The sequence below is a fragment of the Colius striatus genome, chromosome 14 (assembly GCF_028858725.1).
Source record: "Colius striatus isolate bColStr4 chromosome 14, bColStr4.1.hap1, whole genome shotgun sequence".
Taxonomy (NCBI): Eukaryota; Metazoa; Chordata; class Aves; order Coliiformes; family Coliidae; genus Colius; species Colius striatus.
This window is the reverse complement of record NC_084772.1, coordinates 19,909,860-19,933,995: the sequence shown is the minus strand read 5'-3', so window position 1 is coordinate 19,933,995 and position 24,136 is coordinate 19,909,860. Positions and strand designations below refer to the sequence as shown.

At 51.3% G+C, this 24,136-nt stretch overlaps 3 protein-coding genes across 3 annotated transcripts; 2 read left to right on the top strand and 1 right to left on the bottom strand.

Moving 5' to 3' along the window:
• Positions 1-638: 638 nt before the first annotated feature.
• MTHFSD (methenyltetrahydrofolate synthetase domain containing) lies at positions 639-7,056 on the bottom strand. The gene is made up of 7 exons (XM_062007244.1): positions 7,016-7,056; positions 6,698-6,801; positions 4,889-5,002; positions 4,062-4,175; positions 1,943-2,033; positions 987-1,099; positions 639-782 (listed from the first exon to the last, which is right to left on the bottom strand). Exons 1-7 carry the CDS (start codon positions 7,038-7,040, stop codon positions 639-641), a joined length of 705 nt encoding a protein of 234 aa, XP_061863228.1. The 5' UTR covers positions 7,041-7,056.
• A 3,442-nt stretch (positions 7,057-10,498) lies between these two features.
• FOXC2 (forkhead box C2) lies at positions 10,499-14,788 on the top strand. The gene is given in 3 exon segments (XM_062007329.1): positions 10,499-10,564; positions 12,988-13,887; positions 13,889-14,788. Coding segments are annotated over 2 exon segments (1,482 nt in total). The 5' UTR covers positions 10,499-10,564; positions 12,988-13,062; the 3' UTR covers positions 14,546-14,788.
• A 6,284-nt stretch (positions 14,789-21,072) lies between these two features.
• Positions 21,073-22,223, top strand: FOXL1 (forkhead box L1). Its single transcript, XM_062007330.1, has one exon. It carries the CDS (start codon positions 21,153-21,155, stop codon positions 22,077-22,079), a length of 927 nt encoding a protein of 308 aa, XP_061863314.1. The 5' UTR covers positions 21,073-21,152; the 3' UTR covers positions 22,080-22,223.
• Positions 22,224-24,136: the final 1,913 nt, after the last annotated feature.

Here is a 24,136-nt window from a genome sequence, read left to right as displayed (position 1 = left end):
AGGAAGAATTTCTTTGGTGTGAGGTGAGGGAGCACTGGAAGGGGCTGCCCAGATGGGCTGTGGAGTCTCCTTCTCTGGAGACATTCCAAACCCATGTGGACCAGTTCCTGTGTGCCCTACTCTAGGTGCTCCTGCTCTGGCAGGGGGATTGCACTGGATGAGCTTTCCAGGTCCCTTCCAACCCTTAAGATTCTGTGATTCCACAACCTGAACAGCATATTCCACTCATTCCACAAGGCCTAATGCCATCAAGTTCTCTCAGTGGTACTGTCTCCAGAAAATGAACAGAGATCATTTCAATGAGCACTGAAGACTAAAACACAGAAAGTGAAGAAGCCCCTCAGCTTACATAGACTATTATACCACAAACAACTACAACCTTAAAACGACTACTCTCTTAAAAACCCACAAATGATGCTTCTGGTGACTCCCATCCCATAATCAATTTGATGTGGCACCACAGCCTCAGTAATATATTTCTCCTCCCCACATTTAAACCACTGAACACAGATGCTGTTGTTTTGTTCCATCTGACAAACATATTTGCTCCTGTTCCAAGTATTTCTAATTCAACAAATGTGTTTATATGTAAAAATGAGGGACTTATCTAACAGAATGTCAGGACCAGCAAGTGGCTGTTAGCAGAGGTAACTTGCCTTATGCCACATTATTCCCCGAGGTTTCGGCCGTTTGCAGTCAGTCTTGATGATTCTTGTTGGAGTGAGTATATAATCCACAGTTAAATCATGATCATCAAGAAGCTCTTCTGCTATGTCAACCACCTGCAGGGAACAAGAGATTTGGTGAGCAGTTAAAAACAAATTCACTAAAATTGTCTGCCATTCCTCATGATGTGTCAAAACCTGTCAGTGACCAAAGGAACAAAGTAAAGCTGCCACACCAACATCATCCCAAGTCTCTTCTTCAGACACACCATTCAGTATCACACAGTTCTGACTTGTCTGAGAGTAGATACATTCACTTACCTGACAGTCATGCACAATAGTAATTACAGGTGTATCTTCCTGCACTGCACCCATTGATACCATCATTGCATATTCCATGTCTGCATATCCTTCCCCTTTTCCAATTCTCCAGCCTAAGATACATAAAAGTAAACAGAGGTTGTAAAAAGCAGAAACAGATGAGTGGAAAGGTTGGTAACTGCTGAAAGCAGGCAATTAAACTAAGCAGTCTGCAACCAAGCACAAAGTTGTAACCAGGGAAAAACTCGGACCAGCATCTCACAGAATGCAACTTTCCTTGTATCAGTGCTGAATCAAAACAGAACATTCATTTCATTGAACTCCTAAAGGATCCCAGGAGCCTCCCATTCAGAACAAACTAAATTTAGTCCACTTCAGTTAACATGGACATCTATTTTCCCATTGCAACTGGAATTCATGTCAAACATAGGTTAACTTCATGTGGGTAAAGACAAGGCTGGGGCACAGAAGCAGCAAGTTATTTGTAGGCAGTGGATAAAGTCAGTGGAAAATGTTTTCACCAACAGTAGATCTTCAGAATATTAGAAAATGCAAAAACCTGACCCCAAAATAGGTCCAATATAGCTGATCAGCAGCTGTAACACATGTCCTTTCACATACCCTGTAAGAGCAGAGCAGATCCAATCTGATTCTTGGAAAAAAACAAAAAAAGGCTTCCCTGAATAGTTCTACTGAAAGCCACTGGGCTGCACGCTCTAAACTCCACTGCTGGCTGCACACTAAGTTCTGGCAGCATGCTGTAAAGCAGACACACATTCTTCCTGGTTGGACTGGGATCAGTGACTTGTCACATAGAGGAGACCAAACTCAGGATCGTAACTCAGCTCCAAATGTGTGTCTGGATCTGCCAAAAGGATCAGGTAGTGTAGCCTCCTGACATGGTGAACTCTGACTGAGGACCCTCCTCCTGAAAAGCTTACAAGGCTTTATCTTACCTTTTTCAGAGACAGCCACTGATCCTACAATCACCAAGTCCACTCGTGCCTTCCCATCAAGACCTACAGGCACACTGTATTCTTTTATACCCTGCAAGAAAAGCATCATTCTAGGTTTGCAGAGTGTTGTCTTCCAACCAGCGACGCAGGGATCCAGAATGTTTTGATAAATCCCAGTAACTCCCCCCATGTTTCTAAGTATTTCTTCCATGTATAGCCAAGCTGTACATGTCTGGAAAGTTATCCCCTAGGGAATCCTAGAACACATTCCCTACTGCAGTGACAAGAATTTTGGCACAAATCAAGGAGAGCTAAGAGAGGTGGGCACTTCAAGCAAAGTTACTTACATAGGACCAAAACCTCATCTTTTGAAACCTTTTATTGGACATTTTTTTCCCTAAAAATTAGGGAAAGTGACACTTCCTACCCTACTACTACTAACTTAAGGTTGTGATATGTAAATTCATGCCCATGAGGAATACCAGAGCACTACAAATTCTTAATTCTCACAGAAAAATGACAAAGTTCATTTAGACAACAGACAGCTCCAGCACAGAAATGTTAAGGTGCCTGCCTGAAGTCACACAGAATGTTTCACCTAAGCACAACCCTAGTACATAAGCTGGATGACTCTCCCTTTCACACTGCAGCCACCACACTGTCAGTTTCTCCACGCTTTAAAAGCACTTTCCAAAGCTGCCTGTTGTGTTCCCTAAGACTACATTCCTCAGCACTTTGCTCCATGATCATCATTCTGATCATCCTTCAGGATGTGCCAGTGCTAATCTAACTAATTGTTACTAAAAACCTTCTAAGACACTAATGAACAGCAAAGCACACCCTTCCTGATGAGTGGCAAGAAAAACCTTACACGGCCCATCTCTTCCCTGCTCATCCCCTTTTCAGGCTCCTCTCTAAAGAAGCACTCTAATGAAATTCTGTCCAGAGCTGCAAAGATTAAAAATGGTGCTTAATTAGGCTTCCAAACATCAAAGAGAACTCTTGAAAATATCTTGTGATACATTCACATACGTGCACAGCATAATGTAAATCCTCCTCACACCAGTTCCACTTTGTGCTGAGCTCATCATCATCACCAAGATAAAAAGTCAAACTGTGTAGAGCACAAAACCAAAAAGAGCAGTAATTTGTGGCTGACTATCAGTAATAATGCTCGTTATCCACTTCACAGCAGTGTGGGAAGAATTGTTTGCACAATGCTTTGCAAATATCAACTGCTAATAGCACTTATTCATTAGGACCCCCGGTTGAGGGGAAAACCAGACACATGGTGATAAGATCACAGATTAGATAGGAGGCCTAAAGCAGGTCAGGAGAAAGGTCTCTTTCAAAAGTGCTCTTAAACCCTGAAAAGCTTAATTAGTTAATGACTTGAATAGAACTTCCAACAAAGAAAGTCACTACTAATGACAACCTATTTACAACCCTCAGCTGTATACGGGATTACCGTAGAACTTTATTGCTATAGCAGGAGATGAAGAACGAAATAAAAGCTTCATAGCTGGCCTGCCGATTTGGAACAAGTTCCATTGTCACGTCAAATAAAGCCGCGTTCAGAAGAAGGTAGCATTCTTTGACAAATGACTCCAGCGGTACCGCAGACATTTTAACAGCAGAGGGCAGCAACGTACCACACTTCAAAGAAAACACCTCGGCTGATGCAAATGACAGCATTCATGTTTCATTAGCCTCAGGGTTCTAAAAGAGCTGCTCTTTCCTATTTAGTAACAACTATCAGTCTATAGACCTGGTTATGAAAATACCATCAATGCAAATATATTTCTCATAGGGTTCTCCAGCTCAAGGCTGCAGGACAGGGGAGTATTATTTATTAGAAAAGACCTAAGTCACCTATAAAAGCTGCTCATAATATTCCAAAAAGTATTCACAAAATACCCATACCACTCTGTTGATAAAATATAGTGAAAAGACTAAATTTGCTCATTATTTAAGCACCAAGAACTGTTGCATACACAAACCCAGGAACTTCTACGACAATATTTCAGGTAGCATTTAGTTTTCCAACTTCTAGTTGGACTACCATAACACAACACTCTTCTACAAGTTCATGCAGCTCTACCCCATTCTTCCTTCCTACCTGAGAAGTGGCACATATTCGCAGGATCTCCTTAGCTGCACCTGGAGGTGGGATGATCTTATTGAACAGCCCAGTTCGCAGACGAGGTGTGGGAACCAACAAAGTCTTCCTTGCCTGTGGAACAAAAAGGAGTTATCCCATTAAAAGGAGGCAGGCCACTAAAGAAATGTTCTTACTGTCCCATAGGTCTCCAGGTGGTCAAACATCTTTGTTACACACTGTTGATTGTGTAGGGCTTGTAGGTGAACTTCCTCCAGTGCAGCTAAATTCCAGACAAGGTTTTAAGAAACAGATGGCAAGACACATCTACTGACTTAAAGTGCATGTCTACAAATGAGCTACACACACAAGCTAGAGAACATGCACAGGGCTGAGGTAAGCCTGTCACACATTCACCTTGTGATAAACATAAGGCAACCTGAGGCAAGGCTACCTCATGTGTAGCAACAAACGAGAGCAAAACAGCTATTGCCCTGCAGGAACACATTAATACCCTCAAACCCTAACTGCACCTTTGCCAAGTGCAAAGATATCCTTACATAAGCAACTATTTTACTGGGAGGGTGACAAAGCACTGGCAAGGGCTGCCCAGGGAAGTTGTGGAGCCTTCTTCTCTGGAGGTCTTCAAAACCCGGCTGGACATGTTCCTGTTTGACCTGAGCTAGGTGGGACCTGCGTTGGCAGGAGGGGTTGGACTAGATGATCTCTAAAGGTCCCTTCCAACCTCTACCATTCTGTGAACCTCACGAGGCTGTGGACTGGTGAAGCTCCCAATGAGGCTGCGCTGCTGCCCCACCCTCCTCCTCGGGGTTCAGAGGTGCTGTTACCTGCAGCGCAGCGAGCCGAACGCCTTCTAGAGGTTTGTCGGGATCCACTTTAATCTCACGTGCTCTGCTGAACACATCCAGCTCCTTAATAGAGCAGCAAGCCTGGTGAGAGCCCTGAGTGAAGAAAGGAAGCAGGAGATAAAAGAATATTGCCACTTACTTCCAGGGTTAGGAAGCGAGCGTTCCTCTGGGGAGCATCGGGATTGACTTTTACGGTATTGGCAGCTCTGAACTCCTGCAAAGCCAGAAGCCTCGTGGCAGCATGGGAGGCACCCTGTTTCCATAAGACAGCAGTGCATCACAAAGGAGCTCACAAAAGGGCACAAAAAGGGCAATTTACACTCTTTCATCCCTACAGAGAGGCTGAGTTCCCTGGATTTTAAAAACGAGGGACAGATGTTGATTTTGTGATGTTTTCTCAGATGCTGAGTGCTTCATATCTTGCAGGGCTCTGAAAAAGAGGCCAAGTACACTCACTTTGCCTGGCTTCACTCCCATTCACACCTAACTGAAAGCTGGAGACCAGTTTCCCTTTTTAGTCAATGAATACAGACTCCTTTAAATGCAAGCTGTAGTCAGAGACTCTTTGAGACTCTTTCTGGACAAGGCTCTCTGTGAAGAGACTATATTGAACTGGGAAGATTCACTTCTCAGCTCAGTAAAATGCTTGAGTTTAGCAGAACACACATTCCTCTTGTAATCTGAGCTGATTTCCCCTTGCTTTAGGGCAGGATAAAGCCTCAGGCTCCCTCTGCCTGCTCCAGCACCTATTCTATTTCAGTGCTGAATTAAGGTGGACTGCTTCTGCTAGGCCCTTGAGCAAAACCAGAGCCCACCTCCTACCGCTGTTCATGGGCTAAAATACCCAATGCACATGTCCACAGTGCTGGTTTGGTCGTTGTTTCTTCAATGTTTGGCAGCTATGTGCCTGCTCACCTTGAGCTTGGATTAAAACAGGCAGTGGCCTGAGTAACTGAATACTTCGAAGCCTCTTAATTTCTTCCTCTCACCCATCAAACTAGAGACACCAGGAGGGCAGACTGGAAGAAAGGGTTCTCCCATCACAGCTCAGCAACACTTTGCTAGCAATAACTTGGCCACCATGCACATTTCAAAAGCCCAGTTCACGTTCCTAGGCTATGTCCCCTACAAGATGGGTGACCTCAGCTTTCCACCCCAGTGGATCTGGGAAGTGAAATCCTATTCTGAATGCTCCAGTTTCCCCTTCCATAAAAATACTGGTCTCATTCACAAGGTGTTTTTGTATCCACTGATGACAACACAGCACATAGCTGTCACATCTTTTCAGCTACAGATACCTGCATTTCTTTACTGCTTATACATTCTATATGCATTTCTTTACTGCCTATAACTGATATATGTGTGCTGTTTGCATCGTGGTGTTTTTCAGAGCTCTGTCACCCTCTGTGGTCAGTTTCCAACCCCCAGCCTGCAGGAACGTGAGGGTTATTTCACAGAGAGTGTTATTAAGCACTAGAACAGGCTGCCCAGAGAAGTGGTGGAGCCTCCATCCCTAGAGATATTCCAAAGACACACAGACGAAGCAGTAAGGGATACGGTTTAATTTAGTGATGGGCTTGGCAGTGTGGGGTTAGTGTTTGGACTCGATGATCTTATAGGTCATTTCCACCAGTAATGACTCTGTGGTTCTACAGTTCAGAGCTGCCTGGATGAAGGCACAGAACAGGGCTGGAGGGGACTCTGTCCCTCGCTCCAGAGCCCGGCGGTGCCCGAGGCTGGGGGTGAAGAAGAAGGAAGCGGCTCAGACCCGCAGCCGGGCCGCCGTACCTTGAAGTTGGGGATGCGGCCGTGCACCGGCCGCGGGAATTCAGCCAGGCCGCTGGCCTCCAGGTAGTCCCACACCTTCTGCCTCACGTCCCACTTGGAGGCACCTGGAGGAGGGCAGAGCTCAGGGCACGGGCACGGGCACAGGCCGGCGCCTCACGGGGAAGCGCAGCGACCGCCGCCGGCCCCTCCATCACCCCCCTCCCTCAGACCAACGGCCGCCCCGTAACGGCCGGGCAGTGCCGGGCAGTGCCGTGCCGTGCCGTGCCGGGCCGTGCCGGGCCGGGCCGTGCAGCGCCAGGCCAAGCACCCGCCGCTCACCGGCGCTGCCCCCGGGGGCGTCCATGGCGCCGCTGACCGACTGCCGGGACAGGAAGCGTCTCCGCTCCAAGCCCCGCCCCAGCTACGGCGGCGCAGAAGGGTCAAACCAAGCGCGGGGCAGGGCCGTGGGGCTGCTGAGCCCAGGGACGTGGGGAAACCGCGCTGCCCGCAAAGTCTCCTTTTGCAGAACCTGCGCCTGAACGGGGGGTCCTTTCCTCAGGGGTTGGGCCTGGTGTGTTGGGTTTAGCATAGGCCGCTTCACACCAAGCGCTCTGCTGTGCTCTGCGAGCCGCTCAGTTGATGGGCAGCTTCCAGGCTGTAGGATGCTGCCGTGCAGCAGAAAGGCTGCGGGAGAGCTCTGGAGAGCTACATGAGACGCCACACACCCGCAAACCTGCACCCGCATCCCAAATCTTTCACCAGTTTAACACAGAAAGGGCCGTGCCATCTCATCGACGCTGTGAGAACGTCCCTCCCCTGGTTATGGAAATGCCCTGGTTTGTCAATCCACATTTTCTGGGGAGGGAGAAACCGCTTTTCATTAGAAAACCACACCATTATTTCCTCATTTTAAATGGTCTGGTCTTGAATAAAACAATATCCAGCCATTACATGGGCGTTCAAGTCTGACAGCTTTCAGAAAGTCCCCCCTTGGCTTCTTTAATAGGATAATAAATGGTTTGTTTGCATGATTAATTGTTTATAGAATTAATGTGCTCGACAATTACCCCAAGAAGAGGGAGGATGTTGAGAATCCCGGCATTCCTGAGCAGAGTGGGATGGAAGGGTCATGGGAACAATGAAATGGAGGTTTATTTTAAAGTGTGGCGGGGAATGGCGGGGGGGAAAGGCTTTTGAGTTTTGTTTCTGATCTGCTTGCCTTGGATGCTACCAATACACATCCACTGTCAGAGCTGACTGTTGCTCTGCCAACCAAAAAGTGGAACGAATTCGGATACTCTTCCCTGAGCAGTTACAGATGTAGCAGGGCAGATGCAAACGCCTTTCCTCGCTGTGGCTGCTGTTGATTGCTGAACTGGGGTTTTTGTTGCAGTGCAAATCAAAGGCCAGGACTCTGCTGGGTTCAGGAGTCTTTCCCCCTCCAACTATGTGTGTTTTTCAAACTCAGTTTAATATCAACGCTGCTGAGCAGCTGTGGTGAGCCCGAGGCTTCACCTTTCCACCCAAGTCCCTCGTAAGCATTCAAAGAAAGCACTTAGAGCCCTGATTCTGCAATGGGGTGCATTTAGGAAGAGTCTTTTCACTACCTCAGAGTGCTGCTGGAGCCAGTGGGAATCCATCCAGGCATAATAGACCACCCATGTGGAGCTGGGCCTAAAATGTTTGAAGCTCATTCTTCCACTTCCTACTCATGGAAAACTCCCAGCGACTTTGATATCTCAGCGGGGAGTTCAGGATCGGGCCTTTGGTGAGCAATTTACAACCTCTCTGTAACTCAGCATCACAATTTGCACTCCTGGGCTGTGAGTGCTGATGCTGGCTGGCTGGCTGCTGTCACCCAACATTGCTAACCTGCAGCTCATGGGACTCATTTCCCCTCTGACACACTCTCTTCCTTTTCTCCTTTGAGGAAGGGAATGCCAAGTGAGGTAGCAACAGTGCTGTTAATGAATACATTCACAATCAAGGGGGGCTGAGACCTTACTAGACCACCTACATCTCTCTCCAACCTCCATGCAAGATGCTCAGTAACAGTAAAGCTGTTCCTTACGTGGGTTTGGCTTCCAAAAAAAGAGGGCCCGAGCTGGCTTGCTAGAAATCAGAGTTCTTTGCCTTAGATGAATGAGGAATTTGCAAATAAATGATGTTTCTTCTGCTGGTTCCACTCTCTGCTTTGGTTCCACGGGTCTGAAATTTACTCTAAATTATTTTTCCAAGGTCGCTTCTGTCCTGCACTCTGCAGCCTTTAGCATCAGCTCTAGCAGCCTGATGTGGCAGGGGTGGATGCCACTGGAAAGCTTCTCTTTTCAGTGGGAAGCAGGCAGGGCCACTGACATACTCATACCTGGAATTAGTCAACTGAAGGTGTCTGAATCACTTCTGATATCCATTTGACCAGCTTGAATAGTATACTACAGTGAAAAAGATTTAAAAGGATCTCAGGGTTTCATGCAAAATACAAAGTACAGCTCTTGCTCAGAATACCCACAAATGGGGAAAACACCTAGAAACAGGGAGTGCCAGATGAATGCAAACCCTCTGAACAATGCAGAAAGTCCTTGTGCTACAGGAATTATTTCTCTGTGGTGCAGGCTTTCCTTTCCTTTCCTTTCCTTTCCTTTCCTTTCCTTTCCTTTCCTTTCCTTTCCTTTCCTTTCCTTTCCTTTCCTTTCCTTTCCTTTCCTTTCCTTTCCTTTCCTTTCCTTTCCTTTCCTTTCCTTTCCTTTCCTTTCCTTTCCTTTCCTTTCCTTTCCTTTCCTTTCCTTTCCTTTCCTTTCCTTTCCTTTCCTTTCCTTTCCTTTCCTTTCCTTTCCCTCTCTTTCTCTTTTGCTCTTTCCTTCACTTTCTTTCACTCTTTCTTTTGCTCTTTCTCTCTTTTGCTTTTTCTCTCTTTCACTCTTTTACTCTTTCCTTCTTTCTGTCTTTCCTTCTGCCTTCCTCTCTCCTGGTATCTTGCCTTTTTACTTTCTCTTTCTTCATTCATTTCTCCTTCTTTCCTTCTCTCTCCATCTCTTTCCTTCTTTTCTTACTTCTGTTCTCGTCTCTCTCACTTTCTCTCTCCCTCTCTTCCTCTCTTCCTCTCTTCCTCTCTCCGCCACTCACACTTCCATTCTCTCTTGTTCCTATTCTCCCTTCTCTTTCCCTCACACATTCCTTCCTTATTTCCCTGCTCACTCGCTCGCCCTATTTTAGTTCTATTCTCTGTTTCCTTTTCCTCCTCTCTCATTTTACCCCTGGCCTACTTTCTCCCCATCTCCCTTTCTCCGTTTCCCTCTCTTTCCTCCCCCTACTCGTGCCGGTGCGGTGCAAGCCCCGCGCTTTCCCCTAGGGGGCAGCACACGCCGCGCAAGCCGCAGGGCGGGCAGGTGAACGCGGCTCCCGCCGCCGGGCGCCGGCAGCACCGAGCGCCGGCAGCTCCGGCACCGGCAGCACCGAGCACCGGGGCCTGGGAAACCGGCCCGGCGAGAGCCCTCGCGGTTGGAAAGGGCTCAGGGTGCTCACCGAAGCTAAATAAAACCTGCGGAGGGAAACCCGCGTCTGTCCGCCCGCGGCTGCGGGGGCAAACGCCGCTCCCGGAGTTCCGCGGACGGAGGGAAAAACCCGCCGTGCGAGCGAAGGGAGAGATTTCTCCCGAGCCTCGGGCTCTTTTGCTTGAAAGGACTCCTCTCTGCGCTCCCCCGTTTGGAAACTGGCTATTTTTCATTATGATGACTTTTCCCCCCTTCCCTGCAATTCGAAGCTCGGGCTTTCCCGAGCCCGTTGCTCCAGACTCTGTCAAGTTCCCAGCTGCAGCTCGCAAAAAGACCTGTTGCTGCTTCTTGAGTTTCTGTAAAAATCCATCTGACTAAAGTTTTCAGCCGAGGAGAGGTAAGATTCGATCGAGGTTATTTCTCAAGAGCGGCTAGGAAGGGGCAGCCCCGTGTCTCCATAGGGCGGGCTTTGGTCAGGCTTTGGCTGTGAAAAAATCCTGCCTTTGAAAAAGTTACATTGTGTAAGAAATCCCGTGCGCTTGTGTCCTCTAAGAAAACGCCGTAGTTTTAGTAAGAAATATGATTTCTTTGCAAAATGAAGATTAAAGAAAAAAAGTGAAGTCGTTCTCAAATTATTCCAGAGGGGGGGGGAAAAAAACACAACCAAAAAAAAGTTTTCTCGATGGTCGTACATTTACATGAAAAATATCAGCAGAGCTCGCAGGGTTTATTATTGGTTTTCATTTTAAAATCCCCAGGACGTTTGGTCGGTTGAAGAAACCCTCCCAGAACATTTCTATTTATTTCTACCAAAATTAAACAACAATTTCGAAGCGTTTAGCGAAAGTTTCCAAACAATTTTTCCATGGCAGATAATTTTTAACCGTGTATTCTTGCAGAGGGAGGTGTCTCATTTTTTTTATTCTATTTTTTTTTATTCTATTTTTTTTCCCCTGGCTATCGCATAAAATAATTTCCATTCTTATTAAGCAAATCCTCGGTAATTAACCGCACCGCCGAGTTCCCTGGGGCCGGGGCCGGCCGTGGTCCCGTTCTGGCAGCGAGGAAAGGACCCCTCGTCCCAGCAGCCAGCAAAAATCACCGTCTGACTTTGCGGGTGGAAGAAGAAAAAAAACCCCATATTAAAAAAAAAAATCTTTGTTTAAAACCTTTCGAAGCCACACAAATTGCAAGGAGGGAAAGGCAGAATTACAGGGTAAGAAACCCAAAGATTACCGCTCAGAAATCCAAGCGGAGCGGCGGGCAGGAGCCCTGCCGAAGTGACAGCTAATTAATTTCAGCCTTATCTCGGTCTTTTCGGGCTCCAATCGATTTTGCAGCGACTAACTGATTTTTTTAGGGTTTCTTTTTTGTTTGTTTTTGGCTGAGCGAGGAGTGGGGGGAAAGGCTGTTTCCCACCTTCATTTCTTGGCTGGGCAGATCCACGCTTCTCCCGGGTGGGACAGGGCAGCTCGTCGAGCGTTTCCTGATACCTTCGGTCACCCTTGCGTCCCTAATTGTCCAGCTCTGATTGCCTCTAATGACATCGTTAGACAAAAGACAGAGGGGCGGATTTCACAGGCTCAAGAAAATCCACCTCAATGGCCAGAACGAAAAAAAAAAACAGCGAGCCACAGAAGCACGATCGCTGGTTTCTGTTAAAAACTATTATTGTTAATAATAAAATATTCTCAAATTCCCTCGAAGCAGCAGAGGAATCTCAGCCCCCCACGACGGCGGGGCCAGGGGCCGCCGGGTGCGAGGGGCAAAGCGGGGCTCGATGTCATTCGCCACCGGGCGAGTAACCCGGAGAGGGACCCGCTGGGCCGCTCGCGATGCGGGGCGAGGGACCTCCGGGCAGTGTCCCCAAAAATAACGATTTTTAGGAAAAGAGGGCGAAAGACACGCTGGGTATGGGGTCACCGTTATGTGGGTATATGCGGGGGTGAGAGCGCTGTCGCGGCTCGAGAGAAAAAACCAAAAAGTGCTTAAAAACGTCACTTTTGGGTGAAGCGCGAGGGCCGGTGCGGCGGCCGGGCACAGCCGTTGGGCGCGGGCTCTCCTTTTGGGGCCAAACCGTTACAATTCTAGCAGAAGGGGATGTGGGGGGTAAGGCTGTACATGATTTTGGTGACGCCCGTCGGTACCATCCCGGAGCCGGGCAAGGGCGGGGGCGCGCGCGCGCTCGCGCGTGTGCCGGGGGATGCGTGTGCCTGCGCGCGACGCCGCGCCAAACGCCGCCGCCGCCCGGCCCCCGCCGCCGCCGCGCCCTCCCATTGGCCCGAGCGGCGGGTGCGCGCCCCGCCATTGGCGGGAGGAGCCGGCGGGGGGCGGAGCCAGCGGGGAGTAAAAGCGGGCGGGCGGCGCGGGGCGAGTTTTGAAGCTCGGCAGCGCGGCCGAGGAGCTCGGCGGCTCCGCGCCCCCCGCGCACCCCTCGCCAGGAGCCCGGCGGGGCCCCGAGGGCTCCGGAAGATTTCAGCCGGTTGTTTGTGACAAGAGCTGGGTTTCCGCAAGGCTGCTGCTGCTGCTTTTTTTTCCTTCCCCGTTTTTTTCTTACTTTTCTTTTTTTTATATATAATTCCCTTTTCCTGCGGGAACAGCCTCCCCCCCCCCTCCCTCCCCCCCGCTCCGCAGCAGTCCCCGCCGCGGGCCATAGGTGTGTATTCACAGTAATACAGAGAGAGAGTGGCGGCCAGAGCCCCCCCAGCGCTCCGGAGGATGCTGCTGCGGTGCCGCTGCTAGAGGACACGTTGGGATATAGCTTGCCTCTAAGACTGTCTCTCCCACTCCCTCCCTCTCTCCCCTCTTCCTCCTCCGCAGAGGGGTCCCGGACGGGGGGTGAGGCCCTTCCACCCTCCTCCTCCTCTCGTCCCCGGCCGCGGGAAGTCACTCTCCATGATGCAGGCTCGCTACTCGGTTTCGGACCCAAACGCTTTGGGAGTGGTGCCGTATTTAAGCGAGCAGAACTACTACCGGACGGCGGGGACGTACGGCAGCATGGGCAACCCCATGAGCGTCTACTCAGGCCACGCCGAGCAGTACGCGGCGGGCATGGGGCGCTCCTACGGCCCCTACCACCCCCACCAGCCCGCCGCCCCCAAGGACCTGGTGAAGCCACCTTACAGCTACATCGCTCTCATCACCATGGCCATCCAGAACGCCCCCGACAAGAAGATCACGCTCAATGGGATTTACCAGTTCATCATGGACCGCTTCCCTTTCTACCGAGAGAACAAGCAGGGCTGGCAGAACAGCATCCGACACAACCTCTCCCTCAACGAGTGCTTCGTCAAGGTGCCCCGCGACGACAAGAAACCGGGCAAGGGCAGCTACTGGACCCTAGACCCCGACTCGTACAACATGTTCGAGAACGGCAGCTTCCTCCGCCGCCGGAGACGGTTCAAGAAGAAGGACGTCTCCAAGGAGAAGGAGGAGGCCCGGGAACGGCTGCTGAAGGAGCAGTCCAAGCCCCCCGGGCTGTCCGGCGCCGATCTCCCGAAGGAAGCCTCTTCCTCGTCTTCCTCTTCCTCCACCTCGGCGCCGGCCTCCGAGAAGAAGGTGGTGATCAAAAGCGAGACGGCATCTCCCGAGCTGCCGGTGATCACTAAGGTGGAGACGCTGAGCCCGGCCAGCGGCGGGGCACTGCGGGACAGTCCCCGCAGCGCCGGCTCGCCCCCCGCCGCCGCCGCCTCCCCCGCCGCCTCCCTGCCCGAGCATCACCCCCGCCGGCAACGGGCTACCGGGCTTCAGCGTGGAGAGCATCATGACCCTCCGGACTTCCCCCGCGGGGGATCTCAGCCCGGTGAGTGCCGCCTCGGGCAGGACGGGCGCCGGTATGCCGCTGGGCTACCCAGCGGGGCAACCGTCGGGCTACAGCGCGGCGTGCAGCCAGGCCCTGGACACTAGTGGGAGCTACCACTGCAGCATGCGGGCCATGAGCCTGTACAGCGGCGAGAGGCCGGCCCACATGTGCGTGCCCCCCGCCTCGCTGGAGGAGGGTCTGCCCGAGCATCCCACCGGCGCCCCGTCGCCCCTCGGTACCCTCAGCTTGCCCTCGGGGCAGGAAGGGGCTCTGGGGGCCGGGCATCCCCACGGCAGCGGCGCGGCGGCGGGGGGAGGCGGGCAGCCCACCGCCGCCTCTTGGTACCTCAACCACGGGGCTGAGCTGAGCCACCTGCCCGGGCACACTTTTGGCTCTCAGCAGCAGACTTTTCCCAACGTGCGGGATATGTTCACCTCGCACCGGCTGGGGATGGAGAGTCCCTCGCTCGGCGACCACCAGGTGAGCGGCAACTCCGCCTGTCAGATCCCCTACAGATCCGCGCCCTCCCTCTACCGCCACGCCGCCCCCTACTCCTACGACTGCACTAAGTACTGAGGAGCCCCCGCTCCCTCTGCCAACCACACAAAAAATTGCCAGAAAAAAAGAATTAATAATAATTATTATTACTAAAAAAAGATCAGGAGAAATAAAACCACACCAAAGGCTTCAGACGCAGGGAGGGGGCAAAAAAATAAACCAAAGAAAAATCTGACAGCTTCCCTGAGAGCCATAGTTTGTAAATCCCCAGCCCCGTTTCAGACCTCCTTAAATTCCAGGCGAGTAACTTGAAAAGGGGATCTCTCCTAAAAAAAAAAAAGGAAAGAAAAGGAAAAAAAGGTTAAAAAAAGAAAAATTATATATATATATGTTTTATCTAAAAGTGGCAAATTTTATATGCTAAAGTATAGGGGAGTCTCGGAAAAATAAGTTATGGACCAATATCACACCGACCATTTAGACGTTTTAAAAGGAAAAAAAAAGTATATAAATATATATATATAAATATATGTCCTGGGTATTTTTGAAGTTCTCTGTTGTGCTGTAAAAAATGTGTGGATTTCTAATCAGGCTGATTTTTTTTTTCAGAGCCATTAATATAATATTTAAAGTTGAGTTCACTGGATTATTATTTTTTTTTTTGTCTCGCCCAACGATTCCTAACTTCCAAATTCGTGACAAGTGATTTCTTCCTCTTCTGTGTACAATTATGCAATAGAGTTTCTTTCGGTTTAGAGCTGTTCTTTTCGCAAGACGAGGAAATAATTTATTTTTCTTGCTGGTGGGTTGTTGGTTTTTTTTCTTGAAAGAAAAAAGAAACCCAAGACAAAGTATCTGATACTTTTTTATTATTTACGACGTGTGATGTTTGGTTTTTTTTGTATAATAGATTTCACCTCGCCCATTCCTAAGGACTATTTGCTTTAACCTGCTTCAAAGTTCGTTTGTCTTATGTGGTCCTAGTTGTTGTACTTACCTTAAAATAAATCCATGCTGTTTTTTTTCTGCTCCAAGTCTGGCCCTTGTCTTGTGTGTTATAACGGGGGTTTTGCAGTTTGTGTTGGGGTTTATTTTCCCTTTCCTTAACGTGGAAAACTAATCGTTTAAAAACAAAGACGTTTTCCTGAAACCTGAAGGTTTCTTCTGATGAATATTTCTTTGAGAACAGGTTTAGTTTTTTGTTAAAAGGTTTATTTCACGGGGAGAGTTGGAAATGGTGCAACTATCGGGGGAAAACGAAGCGGGCACAACAGGGGCGGCCGGTTCCGAGTACCGGCTCCATCCCGCAATCTCAAACCCTCGGCCAGCTCGGAATTTAGGGAAATCTCCCGGGCCTCCCCTGTGGAGAAGGGGCTAAACCGGAGCCGAAGGAGGGAGTTTCTGCTCTGTCACCGCGGGCCTTGCGCTGTGCTTCGCGGCCCCGGAGCCGCCTCTTCCTATGGCAGAAAACAGCCCAAATTCAGTCCCCACCAACTTTAAATTTTTATCCTTAAAAAAACCCAAAAACGGCAACCCGAAAGGCTCGAAGTGGCTGCGGGTGACAAGAGCGATCGCTTAAACTGGCATCTAAAACCCAACAGCAAAGGTGACTTCAGAATCATTTGAAGCTTCCAAATCTTCTCCCGTAGGAAGGTTTTTAACCTTCTCTTTATCGATTTAAGCTCCTATTCGCAACGCCGGGGACTGGCAGATGTGCCTTCTCCCCAGATCAACCCTAACCTGTCAAAGCAGCTTTCCTCAAGCGCTAAATCAGCGTGGGGATGTCGGTGAAGCCCGAGACGGACTTTCGAGGGGGTTCTCGGTGTTTCCTTCAGCCCAGCTCGCCGCAGACCGGCTCCTTCCAACTTTTTCCAGGGACATTTCCCAGCAGTGCCCCCGTTTCCCCTCCCACAACGTTCCAATACCCTCCGTAGTGCCGTCTGGGTTAGTGAACGCTTGTAGCCGTGTTAGGGCTGTTAAAATCGATAATAGAAACTGCTTTTGATAGGGGAATTTTCACATGCGTTAGAAAGCTGGCAAAAAGCTCTGAAACTCTCGACTTAAATGAGAAAAAAATGTCGGGACCTCCCTTGATCTGTGTTTTAAGGAACATTCTTGTAAAACTCTTGCCATTTTTCCTGGCTCTCAGAGGGTGGATATTTATTTATTTATTTAAATACAACAAAATCCAAACTGCTGTTTTAAAGGGAAAAAAAATAGGGTAAAGGGTAAAAAATGTAACGGGGTAAATGAGGAAAAGAAAAACATATATAGAATAAGAGGTTAAAAGAAAATTAAAAGGGTAAAATCCACACCAAAGCGGGGAAGAATTCTTGCCCCAGTTCAGTCTCCTTTCCCGGAGGATTTTCTCCCTACCCGGCAGCAGGAGAGCGTCGGGTGAGTACCTGCCCGCTCTCCCGGGGTGGCTGCAGCAAGGTGGCTGCTGTGGGATTTTCTCACACCCGTCGAGAAATCTCGGAGCCACTGATGCTCTCACATCTTCCCACGCTGGGTACAGGCGGTGGGCACATGGGCACCCTTCCCCTCGGTGGCGGGCAGGGGTACCGAGAGGTGAGGTGATGGGTGTCGGGGTACCCTCTAGGTGCCTGTAAACTTTCCCCCGCTGCTGATGGACAGTTCCTAGGGGGCAGCTGGAGATGGATTTAGGGGTCCTTTCTCCTACCAACAGTCCCTTGTTGGTAGTTTCATCCTTGGTCTATCCTGGTCGGGAAACCCGGGGGGTCTGAGCTGCTCCCAGCCCCTCTCCCACTCCCTGCCGTCCTGCACTCTGGTTTCAGAGATGTCAAAACTTTAGGATTTCAGGAGCTTGGCAGAAAAAGAAGAGAAACTTCTTCTGTTAATTGCTAAGAGCAGCGCGGACCCTGGAGTTTGCAGGATCGGGCCTTCCCACCGCCACCTCCGGGACAGGGTGAGCATCCTCCTCCCAATCCCGGGGACAGGGGCTGAGATCACCGTCCCTTTGCTGTGCCCTGAGCTGTCCTGGACTAGGGGTCAGACCCCATCTGTCCCTCCCCGTCGAGGCCTCGTCACCCCCACCATTCCGAGTGGAACGTTTTTACGGTGGGCTGATTTCCCAGGCGGGGTGAGAGCAAAGCGAAGGTGCCAGGACCTTTTCAGGGCTGCATTTAAAAGCTGAGTTAAGGAGATCGATAACAAGATAGGACTCTGTCGCGACAGGTGACTTCAGAAGGGGAAGAAGGAAGGCAGGAGCAAGGCCCAGGGCAGCTGCCGCAGACAGCCGCGGCCGGATCGAGCCCCGCCGGCTCTCTCAGTTAAAGGACCACCATAACCCATAACCCCTCCCCGGAGCAGATCAGGAGGGCCAAGCTTGGCCCTAGGGGCGGCTGCCTGAAGCTGCTGCGCGACCGGTTGCCCCGGGCCGGGGCCCAGCGCGGTTCCGGGCAGAGGATGAGGATGGTGAATGGATTTCTCTTTTTTTCCTCCTTACTGCGTTGCCATTAACCTGGGGGTTTGCAAACCTATCCGAAATTCTGGAAAGCCTGCGTTGTCATTAACCTGGGGGATTGCAAACCTGTCCGAAAGCCCAGGCAGCTCAGGGTTTTGGGAGGGGAAGAGCCGACGGATTTCTGACGGTTCCTGCGCGGGGTGTCTGAAGCCAAGGGAGCCTTTCCTGGGTACTGCAGGACCCGAGTACAACACAGTGCCTTTAGCAAGCCCCTCAGACCTCTGCACAGCCCAGGCACAGTGCTGTCTGGTCCCCTCCAAGCCACTTCGCCTCCCCTAAAGCTCGGTAACACGGTGTGGGAAGGCGCTGGCCAGGAGGGTTTGGGTTTTTTTGCAGAAGGCCGCTAGCTCTTCTGTCACTTTGGAGAGGACTTTGCACAAAATCCCGACCAGGCGCTGAAGGCCTGGGAGAAAACGTCAGGGTCAGTATTGAGAGACCTCGCAAGTGTACAGCGCTGAGCACAGCGGGAAGGTGAGGGACGGGCAGCCCCCTCCGGGAAGTCGTGTCCAAGAGAGCCCAGGGTGAGCTGAAGGGATTTACACACTGTTCCCCTCCTGCCCGGGATACAGTGGGGAGTGGGGAGCACTGATTTACACCCCCGCTCCCCTCTGGGTCCCGGACGGGAGCGCTCCTCGCTGCTGCTTTGAAAGGGACTCGCCAGCTGGAGAGGAGGGGAAACACGTCCAAGAGCGCGTCCATCGCCTGCTCCGTGGTGGTTTTTTTTCTTTCTCTTCAGGGGCAGAGCGACGATAACAACAACAACAACCACCCCCCTCCCCTCCGGTCCGCTGGCTTCCCCGCCTCCCCGCAGCCGTCGAAGTCTCTCGGAGGGCTGCTCCCGGACGGGTAACACAGCGAGCTCCAGCGATGCCGCCGGCAAGAGAGAGACGGTGGGCAAGAGACGAGATGGGAAGAAGGAGCAGAGGAAAAAGCCACATCCCCGCCTCCAAGGCTTTCCTACCGCCGAGAGGGGAAGACGAGGAGGAAGGAAGAAATATAGTGGGGGAGGGAGGTCAGGGAGCGAGCGGGAGCCCGTGTGCCCGTCTCCTGCCATACACGCGAGTATTTATTGTTTTAATAATATGTGCTTGGAGTGGCCCAAGGAGCAGGGGATTCCCCGAGCTGGGGAGAGGAGGAGTTGGGGGACTGGAGGGGAATCCTCGGCCTCGAAGGCTGATGTGAGGATGCAACGAGAGGGTTAGTGCAGCCGGGCTCTGCAGGGATGATACCTGGGGGAGGGGAAGCTTCCAGGGAGTGCTGGTCTTCACTATCGAGACAAAGGGGAGCCCCTTCTCCCCCCTACCTTCTGCCTCCCCCTTTTAAAATTTACGTTGAAGTTTACTGCATTAATGACACGCCGGTTGTGTCCTGCAGCTCCCGGGGGCCGGCGAGCATGTGCACGGCGGAGGAAGGATGCAGCGTTATCTGCAAGGGCGGTGTTAGAGGGGTGGGTTTCCCTCCCACGCGTGGGGCCAGCCAGTGAGCGGTGAGAACCCTCCAATCCCCGCCCAAGAAGCCACCTCCCTCTGCACCCCGGCTGTTTCCCAGGCTCGCATGGCGACTTGCAGCCCTTAAGACTCATCGAGCTGTTTTTTCCCCTGGGAGTGAACCTTCTTCTCCCTATGGTTTGCTGGAGAAACGTTAGGACGAAAGTAAAGGAGGGTGAGAAACCCCCACGGGTGAAGGAGAGCTTGCAGGGAGGTCTGGGGGTAAGGGCATCAGCAGGGCCATGAGACGCTGGAGGACACCCAGAGCTCGTCTTTTAGCTCTTGTCCTGCCAAATAAAAGTCCCACCACGGTCGTGGGAGCGGCACTGATAGGATATTTGTCTGTGAAGGAGGAAGGGATCCCCCTCAGGCCTCCTCTTCCCTCACCCGGAGAACTGATGCTCCATCGAACAGGGGTGTCCCCGGGGTCTAACGCAGGTCTGAGCTGAGGGGGCTGGGGAAAGAGCTGACACCTCCAACCGCATCGGAATCCCTCGGGGACTCGGATTAAAGCTGCTACATCAGTAAACTTAAGGAAAAAAAAAACCCCTAACAACAGAAAACGCAGCCCCGAACCTGGACGTTTATACAGAAAAAAAGCATCACAAATTCCTAATGTAAGCACCGGCCAGCTGTGTGCACTTGTAAAGTTGTTATAATCCCCCTCCTTGTTATAAACAGGAAAGTACATAATATAAAGCAACAGGCCCGCATTCACAAATACTGACCCTCCTCCCCGTGCCTGCCAAATTCCCCTTTTATGAAGCTCGCTGCAGCCCCCGGCGTTCCCCCCCGGCGCAGCCCTGCCTGCCCGGGGCCGAGCCCGGGGCTCCCCTCCGCCTGCTCCCGGGTGGCCCGACGCGATGTGGGATGGGCCGGTGATGGGGGGGGACACCGGGGCTGCTCTCGGCCGCTGCTCAGAGCCGGGTCTTCGTACGGGAGGTGCAGGCTCCGTCCGGGGACCCCAGTCACACCTGAGCCCCCCCTCTTCCTCGGGACTCCAGACAGCCCTTTCTCCGTCCGTCCCGTCGCAGCGCTGCCTTCTCTCCTCCATCCCGTTTTCTTCCGTTCCTTATTTTTTCTTTAAACCCTTTTTGGGTGGTTTAATGCCCCGGTTTTGCTGCGGGGACCCTTGCCCGCTCCTCCCCGAGCTCCAGCAGTGTACATCCTGCTCTGCTGTGTGTGCTTACAGCGTCAAAGGGTGGACGTGATATTTCAAACATCAGATCAGTGCGTTTATATATTGGGTGCCCGGAAATTTTTCCAAATAAACACAGCTTGATTCGTCTTGGGTGGGCAGACTTATCAACAGACTAATTCTATAAACAAATGAAGGAATAACCCGGAGACCATTGGCTGGTACCAGCAAGACACGTGGAGAGAGCTTGGAGTTTTGTAGCAATGAAATTTTAATTAATGTGGGTGGGCTGAGAACACAAACGACTGTTTATCAGAGACAATTTATTTTCCAGTGCTAAGTCAACATATAATAGCAAACTTACAACAATTATTTAACTTTTTTTTCCTTCCCCCCCCTTTTTTTTTAAGAGCTATGAAGCAGGGACAGAGGCAGAACGAGCTCCTTCAGGCAGGGCTTGGGAGCTGAGCTCGCACAAATAGCAACCCGGTGGACTCGTCCCGGGTTCCTGCCCTTCCCCGTTCCTTCCCTGGGCTTCTAGGGTGAAGACCCGGAGCTAGGAGGTCGTCGGCGATGAGCCACCTCTACAGCAGCCACCTCTCCGCCATGGGCAGCCCCTCCATGGTGTACCTCCCGGCTGCCCTGAGCTTCGCCCCCAGCGCTGCCATCTCCAGGCAGGACCCCCCGCAGAAGCCCCCCTACAGCTACATCGCTCTCATCGCCATGGCCATCAAAGAAGCTCCGGAGCAGAAGGTGACCCTCAGCGGCATCTACCAGTTCATCATGGACCGCTTCCCTTTCTATCACGACAACAAGCAGGGCTGGCAGAACAGCATTCGACACAACCTCTCCCTCAACGACTGTTTCGTCAAGGTGCCGCGGGAGAAGGGACGACCTGGCAAGGGCAGCTACTGGACCCTGGATCCCCGCTGCCTGGACATGTTCGAGAACGGCAACTACCGCCGGAGAAAGAGGAAGCCCAAAGCCCCGGGGCCATCGGAGGCGAAGGGCAGCGCCGCCCCGACAGACGGGGAGCAGCCGGGGCCGGTCGCTTGCCCCGACGAGCCCAAGAGGGCCAAGGGGAGCTGGGTAGCGGACTCAGGCGACGACGGGGTCTGCAGGCCGGCCGGGGGAGAAGCGGCTGCCCCCGGAGGTCCGTCCCGCTGCGTCCGTGCCTCGACCTCTGCCGCGCCCCGGCCGCCCCCCGCCGCCGCCGCCCCGCCGCACAAGAGCGGCCCGAGGGGCCGCAGCTTCAGCATCGACAGCATCCTCGCCCAAGGGCTGAGACAGCCGCCCCCCGGGGCAGCCCCTAAGGCGGCCCGGGAAAGTCCCGTCGGTTGCCTCGGCGGCTCCCTGGTCGCCAGCGGCGGCTTCGGAACGGCCCTCAACGCCTCCCTCATGCTCGACTCCCAGGTGCACGGGAGGCTCTACCACATCGGCATCCCCTTCCTCTCCTGTTTTCCTCTCCACTTCTCTGAGGCGGTGTTTAATTTCCAGTAGTTGCCCCATAATTATAGCCCCAGCCCCCGCCCCCCGGGAGCGCGCTGGGAGGGAGAGACCGGACTCAGACCTCACCAAGCGGGTGAGACCAAAAGAACCCCAAAGTGATGTTAAAGGTAACTCAGGATTTCAGGGCATTTTCAAGGCATGGTTTTGCTGCGGAGCTCTCTTTAGCCATTGCCTCCCCCGCCAGATCGACTTTTAAAGGTAACATGGTTTTCTTATCCCGTGGGTGCTGAAGGTCCTGAGGCTGGCAGAGGGGGGAAGGGGGGCGCCCACGCCGGCCTCCAGACCTCCAATGATTTGCTCTGCACCTTTAGTCTTTGCATCCCTCAGGTTTTGCAGACCTGCTTTCTGCCAAGCCCGTCGGGTCTCCGGTTTTCTTCTTTTTTGCCTTTTCCCCTTTTGAAACCAACTCCACCCCTTCCACCTCTAGGGGAGGAGGCTGAGTTTTGTCTTGCTATTAATACCTACGGGTGCTTGCACATGGTAATTCCTGCTATTGCCTTACCAGCCCAGGGTAAAAGACAGTAACTGGAGCTGAAATAAGGGCAGATCAAGCAATCCAGGCTCATTCTGCACAGTCCTGCTTGCTTTGACTCAGCACCATATATAACACAAGCTGGTTTCCTGCCTAGCACTCATGCTTCTTAAGTATTATCATAGCATTCCTGTCTCACTGACGTGATCAGAAAGAGGGGGATGTACAAGCAAACAGGTGATGAAGATGAAGATGCAGCCAGTTTCCATGTTTTGCTGTGACCAGTTGCTTCTGACCGAAAAACAAAGAGACTGAAACAGGATTGTGGAGCTGGTCTTGGCATTTTTGAAGTAGCTGTGTTAACAACTCAGACAACAACCTGGAAAAAGAAGAGACATCAGTTATGTTTCTTAATCTAATTAAAGAAGAAAGAACTCAGACATACTCTAAGCCATCAGGAATATTTCTTAATCTGTTTTTTTTTTTTTTGCCATAGAGGCTTTTTGTATATTAGTGGATCAATGCCCTTTTGGAAAAGATTCTATATTCTCAATTTTCATTATGAAACCAAACTCATATCCAATAAAAGTATTTTGTCCAGGACTCTGGCTGGTGTGTTGTAAAACATCCCTTGGCTGGAGCAGCCAGAGAGCCAAGGAGCTGGGCCTGCTGAGGGGTGATGGCAAGATGAACTCTGCTGCCAGGAGGAGCAGAAAGGTGGGAAAGGCTAAAAACAGGGGCATGAAAAATTAGCTCTTCCTCGTGACTGAGATAATGGGTCTGCAAATGATTGTTTCCTCTTTTCTCCCCTCATCCCACCCCATCTCACTAGCAAAGCCTGTCTTTAAAGTAGCACCTGATTGTTGGAAATCTGGCTTTCTCAGGTGAGTTGTGATTCAGCTTTTGCAGAGGATGAATGACATCAAACTGCCTTGACATTTGGGGCAGGAGCTGGGGAAGCTCACTGCAACCCAAAGCAAAGAGCTCTCAGGTGGGAAAGTACGAAAATCCTCCAAAAGATGGGAACTGACATTGAACTTCCTAAAAGAAAGATGCTGGGTAGGCAGAGCTACAGCTTCTCACTGTGAAAAAAGGGAAATAAGAAGGAGATGGGGCTTTTTATATAGATTTTAAAGGTAGACTCTATTTAAATCAAATCCCTTCTATGCTTCCTATTTCTGACAATTGCTGTTTGAACACCTACTGAGCCCACTCTTTAAAGCTATGGCAATGAATAAAGAAACCTCCCACTTGTAAAAGTGAAGGTGTCACTGCCCAGTCAAAGCCCAATGTGTTCCCACCACCATTTACAAGGCTAGGCAAGTGCTGAGTGGGTTCTCTGTGTGAAATCCTACATCCCTTGCAGTCAGAGACAGGTATTACAGCTAGTTAAATAAGCAGCCACCTTGCCAGGAGGTTTCTGTTTGAGGCTTGGTACTGACATTCATGGACTTCTCAGAGTCTATGTGGTAACATCACCCACAGGAAGCTGCAGGGGTAGGGAGAATATCCAGTTTAGTTCTTGCCCAGCAGAGAACTTAAATCATCTCTCCCCTGCCAGCTGCTTGCATGTGCT